Source organism: Pseudophryne corroboree, chromosome 5, assembly GCF_028390025.1.
Source record: "Pseudophryne corroboree isolate aPseCor3 chromosome 5, aPseCor3.hap2, whole genome shotgun sequence".
Classification (NCBI taxonomy): Eukaryota; Metazoa; Chordata; class Amphibia; order Anura; family Myobatrachidae; genus Pseudophryne; species Pseudophryne corroboree.
Window position 1 is genome coordinate 760,306,749 of NC_086448.1, and position 18,821 is coordinate 760,325,569.

At 48.2% G+C, this 18,821-nt stretch overlaps 1 protein-coding gene across 2 annotated transcripts in view; it reads right to left on the reverse strand.

Annotated features, from left to right (window-relative positions):
* Positions 1 to 18,821, reverse strand: part of FBXO43 (F-box protein 43) — a 233,812-nt gene that overhangs the window by 69,239 nt on the left and 145,752 nt on the right. For both annotated transcript variants that reach the window (XM_063924196.1, XM_063924197.1), the window contains exon 2: positions 14,097 to 15,586. In XM_063924196.1, coding sequence (XP_063780266.1) covers positions 14,097 to 15,586 — 1,490 coding nt within the window. The remainder of the gene's footprint in view (positions 1 to 14,096; positions 15,587 to 18,821) is intronic.

Here is an 18,821-nt window from a genome sequence, read left to right on the forward strand (position 1 = left end):
AAGAGCCCCGACCTCTTCTAGACTTATGCGACCGAAAGGACTGGATCTGATATTGTGGTGTTTTCTTTTGCTGTGGGGGAACATAAGGTAAAAAAGTAGATTTACCCGCGGTAGCTGTGGAAACCAGGTCCGCGAGACCTTCCCCAAATAAAACCTCACCCTTGTAAGGCAAAACTTCCATATGCCTCTTTGAGTCGGCATCACCCGTCCATTGGCGGGTCCACAGGGCTCGCCTAGCAGAAATCGCCATGGCGTTGGCTCTCGAACCTAGCAGCCCAACGTCTCTCTGAGCGTCTCTCATATATAAGACTACGTCTTTAATGTGACCTAAGGTCAATAAAATGGTATCCCTATCTAGGGTATTAATGTCAGCTGACAAGGTATCTGCCCAAACTGCTACAGCGCTACAAACCCAAGCCGACGCTATTGCCGGTCTGAGCAAGGCACCCGTACGTGTATAAATTGATTTTAAGGTAGTCTCCTGTCTGCGATCAGCAGGATCCTTGAGGGCTGCCGTGTCTGGGGATGGTAGCGCCACCTTTTTGGACAAGCGCGTTAAAGCCTTGTCCACCTTGGGTGAGGATTCCCACCGTAACCTGTCCTGTGCCGGGAAAGGATACGCCATAAGAATTATCTTGGGAATCTGCAGTTTCTTGTCTGGAGTTTCCCAAGCTTTTTCAAATAATGCGTTCAGCTCATGGGATGGGGGAAAGGTTACCTCAGGTTTCTTTTCCTTAAACATGCATACCCTCGTGTCAGGGACAGAGGGGTCATCTGTGATATGCAAAACATCTTTTATTGCAATAATCATATAATGAATACTTTTGGCCACCCTTGGGTGTAACCTCGCATCATCGTAGTCGACACTGGAGTCAGAATCCGTGTCGGTATCAGTGTCTGCTACTTGGGACAGTGGACGTTTGAGACCCAGAAGGGCCCTGTGACACAGTCAAAGCCATGGATTTACTCCCTGTTTTATCCCTGGACTCTGCTTTGTCCAATCTCTTATGTAATAAAAACACATTTGCATTTAAAACATTCAACATATCCAACCAATCAGGTTGCCGACGGAGACACCACAATCATCTGCTCCACCTCCTCCCTAGATGAGCCTTCCGCTTCAGACATGCCGACACAGACGTACCGACACCCCCACACACTCAGGGATATATCTATATGGAGACAGTCCCCCAATAAGGCCCTTTGGAGAGACAGAGAGAGAGTATGCCAGCACACACACAGCGCCACCGGACACTGGAATAAAAATAAGATTTTACTCACCGGTAAATCTATTTCTCGTAGTCCGTAGTGGATGCTGGGGACTCCGTAAGGACCATGGGGAATAGCGGCTCCGCAGGAGACTGGGCACAGCTAAGAAAGATTTAGCTGGTGATTACCTGGTGTGCACTGGCTCCTCCCACTATGACCCTCCTCCAGACTTCAGTAAGGATACTGTGCCCGGAAGAGCTGACACAATAAGGAAGGATTTTGAATCCCGGGTAAGACTCATACCAGCCACACTAATCACACCGTATAACTCGTGATAATATACCCGGTTAACAGTATGAACACAACAGAGCCTCTCAAAGGATGGCTCAACAATAACCCTTGTAGTTAACAATAACTATATACAAGTATTGCAGACAGTCCGCACTTGGGACGGGCGCCCAGCATCCACTACGGACTACGAGAAATAGATTTACCGGTGAGTAAAATCTTATTTTCTCTGACGTCCTAGTGGATGCTGGGGACTCCGTAAGGACCATGGGGATTATACCAAAGCTCCCAAACGGGCGGGAGAGTGCGGATGACTCTGCAGCACCGAATGAGAGAACTCAAGGTCCTCCTCAGCCAGGGTATCAAATTTGTAGAATTTTGCAAACGTGTTTGCCCCTGACCAAGTAGCAGCTCGGCAAAGTTGTAAAGCCGAGACCCCTCGGGCAGCCGCCCAAGAAGAGCCCACTTTCCTCGTGGAATGGGCTTTTACAGATTTAGGCTGCGGCAAGCCAGCCACCGAATGCGCAAGCTGAATTGTGCTACAAATCCAGCGAGCAATAGTCTGCTTTGAAGCAGGAGCACCCATCTTGTTTGGTGCATACAGGATAAATAGCGAGTCAGTCTTCCTGACTCCAGCCGTCCTGGAAACATAAATTTTCAAGGCCCTGACTACGTCCAGTAACTTGGAGTCCTCCAAGTCCCTAGTAGCCGCAGGCACCACGATAGGTTGGTTCAAGTGAAAAGCTGATACCACCTTAGGAAGAAACTGGGGACGAGTCCTCAATTCTGCCCTATCCATATGGAAAATCAAATAGGGGCTTTTACATGACAAAGCCGCCAATTCTGACACACGCCTTGCCGAAGCCAAGGCCAAAAGCATGACCACTTTCCACATGAGATATTTTAAATCCACGGTTTTGAGTGGCTCAAACCAATGTGACTTTAGGAAACCCAACACCACGTTGAGGTCCCACGGTGCCACTGGAGGCACAAAAGGAGGCTGAATATGCAGCACTCCCTTGACAAATGTCTGAACTTCACGCAGTGAAGCCAGTTCTTTTTGGAAGAAAATCGACAGAGCCGAAATCTGGACCTTAAAGGAACCCAGTTTTAGGCCCATAGTCACCCCTGACTGTAGGAAGTGCAGAAATCGACCTAGCTGGAATTCCTCCGTTGGGGCCTTCCTGGCCTCACACCATGCAACATATTTTCGCCATATGCGGTGATAATGTTGTACGGTTACATCTTTTCTAGCTTTAATAAGCGTAGGAATGACTTCCTCCGGAATACCCTTTTCTTTTAGGATCCGGTGTTCAACCGCCATGCCGTTAAACGCAGCCGCGGTAAGTCTTGGAACAGACAGGGCCCCTGCAGCAGCAGGTCCTGTCTGAGCGGCAGAGGCCATGGGTCCTCTGAGATTAATTCTTGAAGTTCCGGGTACCAAGACCTTCTTGGCCAATCTGGAACAATGAGAATAGTTCTTACTCCTCTTTTCTTTATTATCCTCAATACCTTGGGTATGAGAGGAAGAGGAGGGAACACATAAACCGACCGGTACACCCACGGTGTCACTAGAGCATCCACAGCTATCGCCTGAGGGTCTCTTGACCTGGCGCAATATTTTTCTAGCTTTTTGTTTAAGCGGGACGCCATCATGTCCACCTGTGGCTTTTCCCAACGGTTTACAATTAGTTGGAAGACTTCTGGATGAAGTCCCCACTCTCCCGGGTGGAGGTCGTGCCTGCTGAGGAAGTCTGCTTCCCAGTTGTCCACTCCCGGAATGAACACTGCTGACAGTGCTAACACGTGATTTTCCGCCCATCGGAGAATCCTTGTGGCTTCTGCCATCGCCGTCCTGCTTCTTGTGCCGCCCTGTCGATTTACATGGGCGACTGCCGTGATGTTGTCTGACTGGATCAGAACCGGCTGGTTTTGAAGCAGGGGCTTTGCTTGACTTAGGGCATTGTACATGGCCCTCAGTTCCAGAACATTTATGTGTAGGGAAGTCTCCTGACTTGACCAAAGTCCTTGGAAGTTTCTTCCCCGTGTGACTGCACCCCAGCCCCGAAGGCTGGCATCCGTGGTCACCAGGACCCAGTCCTGTATGCCGAATCTGCGGCCCTCTCTGAGATGAGCACTCTGCAGCCACCACAGCAGAGACACCCTGGTCCTTGGAGACAGGGTTATCAACCGATGCATTTGAAGATGCGATCCGGACCATTGGTCCAACAGGTCCCACTGAAAAGTTCTGGCATGGAACCTGCCGAATGGAATCGCTTCGTAGGAAGCTACCATCTTTCCCAGGACTCGCGTGCAATGATGCACCGACACCTGTTTTGGTTTCAGGAGGCCTCTCACTAGAGATGACAGCTCCTTGGCTTTCTCCTCTGGGAGAAACACTTTTTTCTGGACTGTGTCCAGAACCATCCCCAGGAACAGTAGACGTGTCGCCGGAACCAGCTGAGACTTTGGAATATTCAGAATCCAACCGTGCTGGTGTAGCATCTCCTGAGATAATGCTACGCCGACCAACAACTGCTCTCTGGACCTCGCCCTTATCAGGAGATCGTCCAAGTATGGGATAATTAAAACTCCCTTTTTCCGAAGGAGTATCATCATTTCGGCCATTACCTTGGTAAATACCCTCGGTGCCGTGGACAGGCCGAACGGCAACGTCTGGAATTGGTAATGACAATCCTGTACCACAAATCTGAGGTACTCCTGGTGAGGATGGTAAATGGGGACATGCAGGTAAGCATCCTTGATGTCCAGAGATACCATGTAATCTCCCTCTTCCAGGCTTGCAATAACCGCCCTGAGCGATTCCATCTTGAACTTGAATTTTCTTAAATAGGTGTTCAAGGATTTCAAATGGGTCTCACCGAACAGTCCGGTTTCGGTACCACAAACATTGTGGAATAGTAACCCCGTCCTTGTTGAAGTAGGGGCACCTTGACTATCACCTGCTGGGAATACAGCTTGTGAATTGCCTCTAACACAGCCTCCCTTTCTGAAGGAGTCGTTGGTAAGGCTGATTTGAGGAAACGGCGGGGGGGGGGGAGGATGTCTCGAATTCCAGCCTGTACCCCTGAGATACCACTTGAAGGATCCAGGGATCTACCTGTGAGCGAGCCCACTGATTGCTGAAGTTTTTGAGATGGCCCCCCACTGTACCTGGCTCCGCCTGCTGAGCCCCAGCGTCATGCGGCGGACTTAGCAGAAGAAGCGGGGGAGGACTTTTGTTCCTGGGAAGTGGCTGTATGCTGCAGCTTTTTTCCCCCTACCTCTGCCTCTGGGCAGAAAGGACGCGCCTCTACCTCGTCTGCTCTTTTGGGGGCGAAAGGACTGCACCTGATAATACGGTGCTCTCTTCGGTTGTGAGGGGACATGTGGCAAAAATGCTGACTTCCCAGCTGTTGCTGTGGACACTAAGTTTGAAAGACCATCCCCGAACAACTCCTCACCCTTATAAGGCAAAACTTCCATGTGCCTTTTAGAATCTGCATCACCTGTCCACTGCCGGGTCCATAACCCTCTCCTGGCACAAATGGACAGTGCACTTATTTTTGATGCCAGCCGGCAAATATCCCTCTGTGCATCTCTTATGTAAAAGACAGCGTCTTTAATATGCTCTACGTTTAGCAATATAGTGTCCCTGTCTAGGGTGTCAATGTTTTCTGACAGGGAGTCTGACCATGCAGCTGCAGCACTGCACATCCATGCTGAGGCAATAGCTGGTCTCAGTATAATACCAGTGTGTGTATATATAGCTTTCTGGAGAGCCTCCTGCTTTCTGTCAGCAGGTTCCTTTAGGGCGGCCGTATCCTGGGACGGCAGTGCCACCTTTTTTGATAAGCGCGTAAGTGCTTTATCCACCCTAGGGGGTGTTTCCCAACGTGACCTATCCTCTGGCGGGAAAGGGTACGCCATTAGTAATTTTTTTAAAATTACCAATTTTTTATCGGGGGAAGCCCACGCTAGTTCCCACACTTCATTCAATTCTTCAGAAGGGGGAAAAAATAAGAATTTACTTACCGATAATTCTATTTCTCGGAGTCCGTAGTGGATGCTGGGGTTCCTGAAAGGACCATGGGGGATAGCGGCTCCGCAGGAGACAGGGCACAAAAAGTAAAGCTTTAGGATCAGGTGGTGTGCACTGGCTCCTCCCCCTATGACCCTCCTCCAAGCCTCAGTTAGGATACTGTGCCCGGACGAGCGTACACAATAAGGAAGGATTTATGAATCCCGGGTAAGACTCATACCAGCCACACCAATCACACTGTACAACCTGTGATCTGAACCCAGTTAACAGTATGATAACAGCGGAGCCTCTGAAAGATGGCTCACAACAATAATAACCCGATTTTTGTAACTATGTACAAGTATTGCAGATAATCCGCACTTGGGATGGGCGCCCAGCATCCACTACGGACTCCGAGAAATAGAATTATCGGTAAGTAAATTCTTATTTTCTCTATCGTCCTAGTGGATGCTGGGGTTCCTGAAAGGACCATGGGGATTATACCAAAGCTCCCAAACGGGCGGGAGAGTGCGGATGACTCTGCAGCACCGAATGAGAGAACTCCAGGTCCTCCTTAGCCAGGGTATCAAATTTGTAGGATTTTACAAACGTGTTTGCCCCTGACTAAATAGCCGCTCGGCAAAGTTGTAAAGCCGAGACCCCTCGGGCAGCCGCCCAAGATGAGCCCACCTTCCTTGTGGAATGGGCATTTACATATTTTGGCTGTGGCAGGCCTGCCACAGAATGTGCAAGCTGAATTGTATTACACATCCAACTAGCAATAGTCTGCTTAGAAGCAAGAGCACCCAGTTTGTTGGGTGCATACAGGATAACAGCAAGTCAGTTTTCCTGACTCCAGCCGTCCTGGAACCTATATTTTCAGGGCCCTGACCACATCTAGCAACTTGGAGTCCTCCAAGTCCCTAGTAAGCGCAAGACACCACAATAAGCTGGTTCAGGTGAAACACTGACACCACCTTAGGGAGAGAACTGGGGACGAGTCCGCAGCTCTGCCCTGTCCGAATGGACAAACAGATATGGGCTTTTTTGAGAAAAAACCCACCAATTTGACACTCGCCTGGTCCAGGCCAGGTCCAAGAGCATGTTCACTTTTCATGTGAGATGCTTCAAATCCACAGATTTGACTGGTTTTAAACCAATGTGTTTTGAGGAATCCCAGAACTACGTTGAGATCCCACAGTGCCACTGGAGGCACAAAAAGGGGGTTGTATATGCAATACTCCCTTGACAAACTTCTGGACTTCAGGAACTGAAGCCAATTCTTTCTGGAAGAAAAATCGACAGGGCCGAAATTTGAACCTTAATGGACCCCAATTTGAGGCCCATAGACACTCCTGTTTGCAGGAAATGCAGGAATCGACCGAGTTGAAATTTCTTCGTGGGGCCTTCCTGGCCTCACACCACGCAACATATTTTCGCCACATGTGGTGATAATGTTGTGCGGTCACCTCCTTTCTGGCTTTGACCAGGGTAGGAATGACCTCTTCCTGAATGCCTTTTCCCTTAGGATCCGGCGTTCCACCGCCATGCCGTCAAACGCAGCTGCGGTAAGTCTTGGAACAGACATGGTACTTGCTGAAACAAGTCCCTTCTTAGCGGCAGAGGCCATAAGTCCTCTGTGAGCATCTCTTGAAGTTCCGGGTACCAAGTCCTTCTTGGCCAATCCGGAGCCATGAGTATAGTTCTTACTCCTCTAGGTCTTATAATTCTCAGTACCTTAGGTATGAAAAGCAGAGGATGGAACACATACACCGACTGGTACACCCACGGTGTTACCAGAACGTCCACAGCTATTGCCTGAGGGTCTCTTAACCTGGCGCAATACCTGTCCCGTTTTTTGTTCAGACGGGACGCCATCATGTCCACCTTTGGTAATTCCCAACGGTTTACAATCATGTGGAAAACTTCCCCATGAAGTTCCCACTCTGCCGGGTGGAGGTCGTGCCTACTGAGGAAGTCTGCTTCCCAGTTTCCATTCCCGGAATGAAACACTGCTGACAGTGCTATCACATGATTTTCCGCCCAGCGAAAAGTCCTTGCAGTTTTTGCCACTGCCCTCCTGCTTCTTGTGCCGCCCTGTCTATTTACGTGGGCGACTGCCGTGATGTTTTATCCCACTGGATCAATACCGGCTGACCTTGAAGCAGAGGTCTTGCTAAGCTTAGAGCATTATAAATTTACCCTTAGCTATATTTATGTGGAGAAAAGTCTCCAGACTTGATCACACTCCCTGGAAATTTTTTCCTTGTGTGACTGCTCCCCAGCCTCTCGGGCTGGCCTCCGTGGTCACCAACATCCAATCCTGAAATGCCGAATCTGCGGCCCTCTAGAAGATGAGCACTCTGTAACCACCACAGGAGAGACACCCTTGTCCTTGGATATAGGGTTATCCGCTGATGCATCTGAAGATGCGATCCGGACCATTTGTCCAGCAGATCCCACTGAAAAGTTCTTGCATGAAATCTGCCGAATGGAATTGCTTCGAAGGAAGTCACCATTTTTTTACCATGGCCCTTGTGCAATGATGCACTGATTTTAGGAGGTTCCTGACTAGCTCGGATAACTCCCTGGCTTTCTCTTCCGGGAGAAACCCTTTTTCTGGACTGTGTCCAGAATCATCCCTAAGCACAGGAGACTTGTCGTCGGGATCAGCTGCGATTTTCTGGACTTTGCCCTTATCAGGAGATCGTCCAAGTAAGGGATAATTAAGACGCCTTTTCTTCGAAGAAGAACCATCATTTCGGCCATTACCTTGGTAAAGACCCGGGGTGCCGTGGACAATCCAAACGGCAGCGTCTGAAACTGATAGTGACAGTTCTGTACCACGAACCTGAGGTACCCTTAGTGATAAGGGCAAATTTGGGACATGGAGGTAAGCATCCCTGATGTCTCGGGACACCATATAGTCCCCTTCTTCCCGGTTCGTTATCACTGCTCTGAGTGACTCCATCTTGATTTGAACCTTTGTAAGTGTTCAAATTTTTTTAGATTTGGAATAGGTCTCACCTAGCCTTCTGGCTTCAGTACCACAATATAGTGTGGAATAATACCCCTTTTCTTGTTGTAGGAGGGGTAATTTAATTATCACCTGCTGGGAATACAGCTCGTGAATTGTTTCCCATACTGCCTCCTTGTCGGAGGGAGACCTTGGTAAAGCAGACTTCTGGAACGCTTCTGTTCCTGGGAATGGGCTGCCTGCTGCAGTCTTCTTCCCTTTCCTCTATCCCTGGGCAGATATGACTCTTATAGGGACGAAGGGACTGAGGCTGAAAAGACGGTGTCTTTTTCTGCAGAGATGTGACTTAGGGTAAAAACGGTGGATTTTCCAGCAGTTGCCGTGGCCACCAGGTCCGATGGACCGACCCCAAATAACTCCTCTTCCTTTATACGGCAATACACCTTTGTGCCGTTTGGAATCTGCATCACCTGACCACTGTCGTGTCCATAAACATCTTCTGGCAGATATGGACATCGCACTTACTCTTGATGCCAGAGTGCAAATATCCCTCTGTGCATCTCGCATATATAGAAATGCATCCTTTAAATGCTCTATAGTCAATAAAATACTGTCCCTGTCAAGGGTATCAATATTTTTCGTCAGGGAATCCGACCAAGCCACCCCAGCTCTGCACATCCAGGCTGAGGCGATCGCTGGTCGCAGTATAACACCAGTATGTGTGTATATACTTTTTATGATATTTTCCAGCCTCCTGTCAGCTGGCTCCTTGAGGACGGCCCTATCTATAGACGGTACCGCCACTTGTTTTGATAAGCGTGTGAACGCCTTATCCACCCTAAGGGGTGTTTCCCAACGCGCCCTAACTTCTGGCGGGAAAGGGTATACCGCCCATATTTTCTATCGGGGGGAACCCACGCATCATCACACACTTCATTTAATTTATCTGATTCAGGAAAAACTACGGTAGTTTTTTCACATCCCACATAATACCCTCTTTTGTGGTACTTGTAGTATCAGAAATATGTAACACCTCCTTCATTGCCCTTAACGTGTGGCCCTAATAAGGAATACGTTTGTTTATTCACCGTCGACACTGGATTCAGTGTCCCTGTCTGTGTCTGTGTCGACCGACTAAAGTAAACGGGCGTTTTAAAACCCCTGACGGTGTTTTTGAGACGTCTGGACCGGTACTAATTGTTTGTCGGCCGTCTCATGTCGTCAACCGACCTTGCCGCGTGTTGACATTATCACGTAATTCCCTAAATAAGCCATCCATTCCGGTGTCGACTCCCTAGAGAGTGACATCACCATTACAGGCAATTGCTCCGCCTCCTCACCAACATCGTCCTCATACATGTCGACACACACGTACCGACACACAGCACACACACAGGGAATGCTCTGATAGAGGACAGGACCTACTAGCCCTTTGGAGAGACAGAGGGAGAGTTTGCCAGCACACACCATAAACGCTATAATTATATAGGGACAACCTTATAGAAGTGTTTTCCCTTATAGCATCTTTTTTATATATTTCTAACGCCAAATTAGTGCCCCCCCTCTCTGTTTTAACCCTGTTTCTGTAGTGCAGTGCAGGGGAGAGCCTGGGAGCCTTCCCTCCAGCCTTTCTGTGAGGGAAAATGGCGCTGTGTGCTGAGGAGATAGGCCCCGCCCCTTTTTCGGCGGCCTCGTCTCCCGCTCTTAACGGATTCTGGCAGGGGTTAAATATCTCCATATAGCCCCCGGAGGCTATATGTGAGGTATTTTTAGCCAAAAATAGGTTTTCATTGCCTCCCAGGGCGCCCCCCTCCCAGCGCCCTGCACCCTCAGTGACTGCCGTGTGAAGTGTGCTGAGAGGAAATGGCGCACAGCTGCAGTGCTGTGCGCTACCTTAAGAAGACTGAGGAGTCTTCATGCCGCCGATTCTGGACCTTCTTCTTGTTTCAGCATCTGCAAGGGGGCCGGCGGCGAGGCTCCGGTGACCATCCAGGCTGTACCTGTGATCGTCCCTCTGGAGCTAATGTCCAGTAGCCAAAGAAGCCAATCCATCCTGCACGCAGGTGAGTTCACTTCTTCTCCCCTAAGTCCCTCGTTGCAGTGATCCTGTTGCCAGCAGGACTCACTGTAAAATAAAAAACCTAAGCTAAACTTTTCTAAGCAGCTCTTTAGGAGAGCCACCTAGATTGCACCCTTCTCGGCCGGGCACAAAAATCTAACTGAGGCTTGGAGGAGGGTCATAGGGGGAGGAGCCAGTGCACACCACCTGATCCTAAAGCTTTACTTTTTGTGCCCTGTCTCCTGCGGAGCCGCTATCCCCCATGGTCCTTTCAGGAACCCCAGCATCCACTAGGACGATAGAGAAACTACTGGTAGTTTTTTCTCCCCAAACATAATACCGTTTTTTGTGGTACCTGGGGTCACCTCAGAAATGTGTAAAACATTTTTCATTGCCTCAATCATATAACGAGTGGCCCTATTGGACATTACATTAGTCTCTTCGTCGTCGACACTGGTATCAGTATCCGCGTCGACATCTGTGTCTGCCATCTGAGGTAGCGGGCGTTTTAGAGCCCCTGATGACTTTTGAGACGTCTGGGCAGGCACGGGCTGAGAAGCCGGCTGCCCCGCATTTGGCATGTCGTCAAATTTTTTATGTAAGGAGTCGACACTTTCGCGTAATTCCTTCCACAAGTCCATCCACTCCGGTGTCTGCCCCGCAGGGGGTGACAACACATTTATAGGCACCTGCTCCTCCACATAAGTCTCCTCATCAAACATGTCGACACAGCCGTACCGACACACCGCACACACACAGGGAATGCTCTGACAGAAGACAGGACCCCACAAAGCCCTTTGGGGAGACAGAGAGAGAGTATGCCAGCACACACCAGAGCGCTATATAAATTAGGGATTAACTAAATTATATCCCCTTATAGCTGCTATATGTATATTGCGCCTAAATTTAGTGCCCCCCCTCTCTTTTTTTACCCTTTTCTGTAGTGTAGACTGCAGGGGAGAGCCAGGGAGCTTCCTTCCAGCGGAGCTGTGAGGGAGAAATGGCGCCAGTGTGCTGAGGGAGATAGCTCCGCCCCTTTTTCGGCTGACTTTTCTCACGCTTTTTTATGGATTCTGGCAGGGGTATTTATCACATATATAGCCTCTGGGGCTATATATTGTGATATATTTGCCAGCCAAGGTGTATTTATTGCTTCTCAGGGCGCCCCCCCCCAGCGCCCTGCACCCTCAGTGACCGGAGTGTGAAGTGTGTATGAGGAGCAATGGCGCACAGCTGCAGTGCTGTGCGCTACCTTGGTGAAGACTGATGTCTTCTGCCGCCGATTTTCCGGATTCTTCTTGCTTCTGGCTCTGTAAGGGGGCCGGCGGCGCGGCTCCGGGACCGAACACCAATGGCCGGTTCCATGCGGTCGATCCCTCTGGAGCTAATGGTGTCCAGTAGCCTAAGAAGCCCAAGCTACCACCAGTTAGGTAGGTTCGCTTCTTCTCCCCTTAGTCCCTCGCTGCAGTGAGTCTGTTGCCAGCAGATCTCACTGTAAAATAAAAAACCTAAAATATACTTTCTCTCTAGGAGCTCAGGAGAGCCCCTAGTGTGCATCCAGCTCAGCCGGGCACAGGATTCTAACTGAAGTCTGGAGGAGGGTCATAGTGGGAGGAGCCAGTGCACACCAGGTAGTCCTAAATCTTTCTTAGCTGTGCCCAGTCTCCTGCGGAGCCGCTATTCCCCATGGTCCTTACGAAGTCCCCAGCATCCACTAGGACGTCAGAGAAATCCCAGTTAATACTGCGCTTTTATAGAAATCTATATATAATTACCCTCACTGTGCCAATTAAATGTGCCCCCCCCCCCTCTTTTTTGCCCTCTGTAACCTTGTTCAGCAGGGGAGAGTCCGGGGAGCCAGCTTCTCTGCAGTGTGCTGTGGAGAAAATGGCGCTGGTTAGTGCTGGAGGATCAAGATCCACCCCCTCAGCGGCGGGCTTCGGTCCCGCTCAAATTATTTATACTGGCGTTTTTTTTTTAATATACCGCCTCCGCAGTATCTAATCTATATGCCAGTGTCCCATTAGGTTAATATTGCTGCCCAGGGTGCCCCCCTGCGCCCTGCACCCTTACAGTGCCCACTGTGTGTGTATGTGTGGGAGCAATGGCGCGCAGCGTTACCTCAGTGAAGATCTGAAGTCTTCTGCCGCCTTTGAAGTCTTCTTTCTTCTTAATACTCACTCGGCTTCTATCTTCCGGCTCTATGAGGAGGACGGTGGCGCGGCTCCGGGACGAACGGCGAGGGTGAGACCTGCGTTCCGACCCTCTGGAGCTAATGGTGTCCAGTAGCCTAAGAAGCAGAGCATATCATTTAAGTAGGTCTGCTTCTCTCCCCTCAGTCCCACGATGCAGGGAGCCTGTTGCCAGTAGTGCTCCCAGAAAATAAAAAAACCTAACAAAAAGTATTTTTCAGAGAAACTCAGTAGAGCTCCCCTGCAGTGCACCCAGTCTCCTCTGGGCACAGGATCTAACTGGGGGAGGAGGGGCATAGAGGGAGGAGCCAGTGCACACCCATTCTAAAGTCTTTGGAGTGCCCATGTCTCCTGCGGAGCCCGTCTATACCCCATGATCCTTACGGAGTCCCCAGCATCCTCTAGGACGTAAGAGAAAAAAAAGATTAGCACCAGAGCCAGGAATTCACCTTATTCATCAAGGGTAAGCGAATTTAGCAAACATTACAACACAACATATACTTGGTTCTGTTAGTTCATGTGAATTACAAATATAGGTAGACCAAACCCCTGCAATGAGAGCAGTTATTCTTTAGTGAGGTCAGTCTGGTAGCAAATCAAAGTGAAGAAGCTTCACTCTGGGAGGAAATGTATCAAAGCTTGGAGAGATAAAGTGGAAAGAGAAAGTACCAGCCAATCTGCTCCAAACTGCCATGTTACAGGCTGTGTTTGAAAAATGACAGGAGCTGTTGTGCTACTGTAATGCTGAGGTTGAAGGTGGAGGGAATGGAGGGCAAATGTGTTACTAAAGAAGTGGGTGAGGGGTGCCAAATGTATTACTGCAGAAATGAGAAGGGCTGTGTGTTACTGCAGAGAGGAAGGGGGGGTAGACTATGTTATCAGAGATGCATTTATAAACCATCACCTCTAGAACGCTATTACCAACACAAATACTAGTGGAATTGTAGTCTTATTCCTATGCCAGCAAGAGTGTGAGAGAAGACAAGAGAGGAAGGCAGTTACATAAATCATGGAGAATTAGGTCTATAGATTGTAAGCTTGTGAGCAGGGCCTTCCTACCTCTATGTCTGTCTGTTTTTACCCAGTTTTGTTCTATTACTGTTGTTCTAATTGTAAAGCACAACGGAATATGCTGCGCTATATAAGAAACTGTTAATAAATAAATTTCCTGACATTTGAACAAATCATGTCTTTTCTCTGTGGATATTATGACTGAGGAAGAACTTTGAGAAACATGGAGCAGTTATCAAAAGCTGCAAGGCATGAATGGTCTAGAAGACATTGGAGGAAAAACATGACTTTGAACATGAAAAAACTGGCAACTTTGTCATCGTGCTTTACTGTTCTCACCTGCAGATACTTTCCACATTCAATACTTTAAAAATAAGAGCTAATATATGCTTCAAATTTCTATATTTCAACTCTGATAAAATATCAATTTTTTCCAAGCCCATTTTCCTGCCAATCAGTCTTGTAAGTCCATCTTCTGATAATTCTGAATAATCCAGACTGCCCAAGAGCTCCAGCATTGTGGCCTGCTGAGCACGTTTCCGAGTGCTTCTCACCAGTATCTCACGCACAACACGCAGGGCAGGTGTACCGGTCAAATCATCAATGTTTAAAATAGAATTTGTTCCAGAGTCCTCATAGCTGGATTCATTTTCCTCATCTACAGAGTTTCTTGCTACTTTAGATTTGTAGGACAAACTCAAGACCTGCTTTTCAGAACATTCTTCCTCTACTTCTGATTGCGATCCTCGTTCCCGCAACGTGGAAAGTCTCCTACACCGTTCTAGTTTTCGCAACCGATTTTTATGAGTGGATTTAGGGGTCTCCTTCTGCTTTTGAATAAGCTCCTGGAAAGAGCCTTCATGATCAGTTAGAGAGTCTTGGGACTTATCCAGGCTAAGCGAGTGAAAAGCACTGTCCTCGGTTACTGAATTGTCAAAGTCATTTACTGGAGGACCAGTAGGTGTGCATAAATGAAAGCGAAAATTTGCAGCTAGGTCGCTTACAGGTGTTTGAAACTCTTCTTTGCCAGAGGTAATTATATTACAGGTTGGAGAGGCGAGTACCCCTGAAATATTCTCTTCAGTAACGCTCAGAATGCTGTCATCCGTCAAATCTGCAGAATATTGAACTGGCGATAGGTTTTCTACTACTGGAAAAGGGTCAGTGTCACATTTACTCTCATCTAAGGTAGAACTTCTTTGTTGAGCAAAAGACAATCTCCATTTTCTACATGACATGCCAGAGTCCGGTTCGGTTTTTAAAGTGCTTGTTGCTATTGGTTTGTATGAGATGTCTCTTGGGGAGTCCGCAAAACTATTGGAAAGATTGGACTCAAAACTTGGAACCCGTTGTAGAGTTTTCTTCCTTCCATTGGTTTCTGCTGAACATTCTGATGCATCAAAGTCTAAGTTCCCACCAGACGTAGCCTTGGAAAGTAGTAATCTACGTCTGAGAGAAGAGTCCTTTTTAATAGCTCGTGGAGTTTCATAAATTTCAGAAACCAGATGCTTAGCACTTGAGCCGGTTTCAGACTCCCAAAATCTTTTGCTTCTTATAGGAGAACATACCAGGGTGGGATCTACATTCTCAGAGTCTTCAAACTCTTGTCTTGGAGTTTTGCCATCTATAGAATCGCTACTGTTTTCACCACATTCTGGACTAAAGGCTTTCAGGGACTCATTGTATCCACTGTCCTGAGATAAAAATATTACAGAGTCTCTATAGCCAACAGGGTTTTTTACACCCGCAATGTATACAGTTTTGTCTGCAGTAGGTTTGTCTAAATTGGATGTTTTATATGCCATCTCAGACTTCTTTCTTCTGTAAGCCTGAAAAAACAAAAACAAAATGACAGTTGTTAAGAAGCTTCTTATACAAAAGAAACAATCCTAAATATATAGCCCCAATCACAACAGGAAATACAGTATATAAAGCAACACAATATCTCCGGCGCTGTCTAAAACACAACTTTAGAAAGTAAATCATGCCAATGAAATCTTATTTAACATAAAATAATATTACGCCTCCCAGTAGTACCCTTATTTCACCACAGAGTATTGCCCACAATTTATATTATGCCACAAAAGGGATAAATATGTTATTTCTGAAAACATTTTTTTTTACCAAACCTAACAGTTTTTTTTCTTAAATGGATTCATCCTCTACAACATCATCAAAAACAATTTACGGCTGTTTTGGAGGGCAAATTAAAAAAAAATAAGATTTTACTTACCGGTAAATCTATTTCTCGTAGTCCGTAGAGGATGCTGGGGACTCCGTAAGGACCATGGGGAATAGACGGGCTACGCAGGAGATAGGGCACTTTAAGAAAGCTTTGGATTCTTCACGCAGAAGAAGTCCGCACTTTGGACGGGCGCCCAGCATCCTCTACGGACTACGAGAAATAGATTTACCGGTAAGTAAAATCTTATTTTCTCTAACGTCCTAGAGGATGCTGGGGACTCCGTAAGGACCATGGGGATTATACCAAAGCTCCCAAACGGGCGGGAGAGTGCGGATGACTCTGCAGCACCGATTGAGCAAGCAGGAGGTCCTCCTCAGCCAGGGTATCAAACTTATAGAACTTTGCAAAGGTATTTGACCCCGACCAAGTAGCAGCTCGTCACAGCTGTAGTGCCGAGACCCCTTGGGCAGCCGCCCAAGAAGAGCCCACCTTCCTAGTGGAATGGGCCTGAACCGATTTAGGTAACGGCAATCCTGCCGTAGAATGCGCCTGCTGAATCGTGTTACAGATCCAGCAAGCAATAGTCTGCTTAGAAGCAGGGCCGCCAACCCTGTTGGCTGCATACAGGACAAACAGTGCTTCTGTTTGTCAGATCCTAGCCGTTCTGGCCACGTAAATTTTCAAAGCCCTGACCACATCAAGGGACTCGGAATCCTCCAAGTCACGCGTAGCCACAGGCACGACAATAGGTTGGTTCATATGAAAGGATGAAACCACCTTAGGCAGGAATTGAGGACGGGTCCGCAATTTCGCTCTATCCATATGGAAAATCAGATAGGGGCTTTTAAGTGATAAAGCCGCCAATTCCGCAATTCGCCTAGCCGAAGCCAAGGTTAACAACATGACCACCTTCCAGGTGAGATATTTTAACTCCACCGTCTTAAGTGGTTCAAACCAATGTGACTTAAGGAACCGTAACACCACGTTAAGGTCCCAAGGCGCCATCGGCAGTACAAAAGGAGGCTGAATATGCAGTACTCCCTTCACAAACGTTTGTACTTCAGGAAGAGAAGCCAATTCTTTTTGGAAGAAAATGGATAAGGCCGAAATTTGAACCTTTATCGATCCTAATTTCAGGCCCAAATTCACTCCAGTATGAAGGAAGTGAAGCAGACGGCCCAAAAGGAATTCCTCCGTAGGAGCATTCCTGGCCTCACACCAGGAAACACATTTTTGCCATATTCGGTGATAATGTTTCGATGTCACTTCCTTCCTAGCCTTAATTAGGGTAGGAATGACCTCCTCCGGAATACCTTTTTCCGCTAGGATCCTGCGTTCAACCGCCATGCCGTCAAACGCAGCCGCGGTAAGTCTTGGAACAGACAGGGCCCCTGCTGCAGTAGGTCCTGTCTTAGAGGAATAGGCCACGGATACTCTGTGAGCATTTCCTGTAGATCTGGATACCAGGTCCTCCGTGGCCACTCTGGAACAATGAGAATTGTTCTCACTCCTCTTCTTCTTATTATCCTCAACACCTTGGGTATGAGAGGAAGAGGAGTAAACACATAGACCGACTGGAACACCCACGGTGTCACTAGGGCATCCACAGCTACTGCCTGAGGGTCTCTTGACCTGGCGCAATAACTCTGTGGCTTTGTGTTGAGGCGGGACGCCATCATGTCTATCAGTGGCAGTCTCCACCGAATTGCAATCTGTGCTAAGACTTCCTTATGAAGTCCCCACTCTACAGGACGTAGGTCGTGTCCGCTGAGGAAGTCTGCTTCCCAGTCGTCCACTCCCGGAATGAACACTGCTGACAGTGCGCTTACATGATTCTCCGCCTAGCGAAGAATTCTGGTGGCTTCCGCCATCGCCACTCTGCTCCTTGTGCCGCCTTGGCGGTTTACATGAGCTACTGCGGTGACGTTGTCTGACTGGATCAGAACCGGTTGGTCACGAAGTAGGGTCTCCGCCTGACGTAGGGCGTTGTATATGGCCCTTAGTTCCAAGATGTGAAGACAAGTCTCTTGACTTTACCAAAAACCTTGGAAATTTTATTTTTCCCTGTGTGACTGCTCCCCAACCCTCGGAGGCTCGCGTCCGTGGTCACCAGGATCCAGTCCTGAATGCCGAACCTGCGGCCCTATAGAAGGTGAGCACCCTGCAGCCACCACAGGAGAGATACCTTGGCCCTGGGGGAGAGGGTGATCAACTGATGAATCTGTAGATGTGACCCGGACTACTTGTCCAGTAGGTCCCATTTGAAGTCCTCGCATGGAACCTGCCGAAGGGAATGATTTTCCCCGGACTCGGGTGCAGTGATGCCCTGACACCTGTCTTGGTTTCAATAAGTTCCTGACCAGAGTTATGAGTTCCTGGGCCTTCTCTATCTGAAGGTAAACCCCTTTCTGGTCCGTATCCAGAATCATACCCAAGAAGGGCAGACTAGTCATAGGAACCAACTGTGACTTCGGGATATTCAGAATCCAGCCGTGTTGCTGTGACACCTTCAGCGAAAGTGACACGCTGTTCAACAACTGCTCTTTTGATCTCGCCCTTATAGGAGATCGTCCAGGTATGGGATAACTGACTCCTTGCTTGCGTAGGAGCATCATCATTTCCGCCAATTACCCTGAAATTGGTAATGACAATACTATACCGCAATTCTCAGGTACGCCTGATGGGGTGGATAAATGGGAACATGAAGGTATGCAGCCTTTATGTCTAGATACACCATCAAATCCCCCCTTTCCAGGCTGGCCATGATCGCTCTGAGCGATTCCACTTTAAATTTGAACCATTTCCAGTATAGGTTCAGAGATTTTAATTTTAAAATAGGTCTGACCAAACCGTACGAATTCGGGACTACAGCCAAGGTT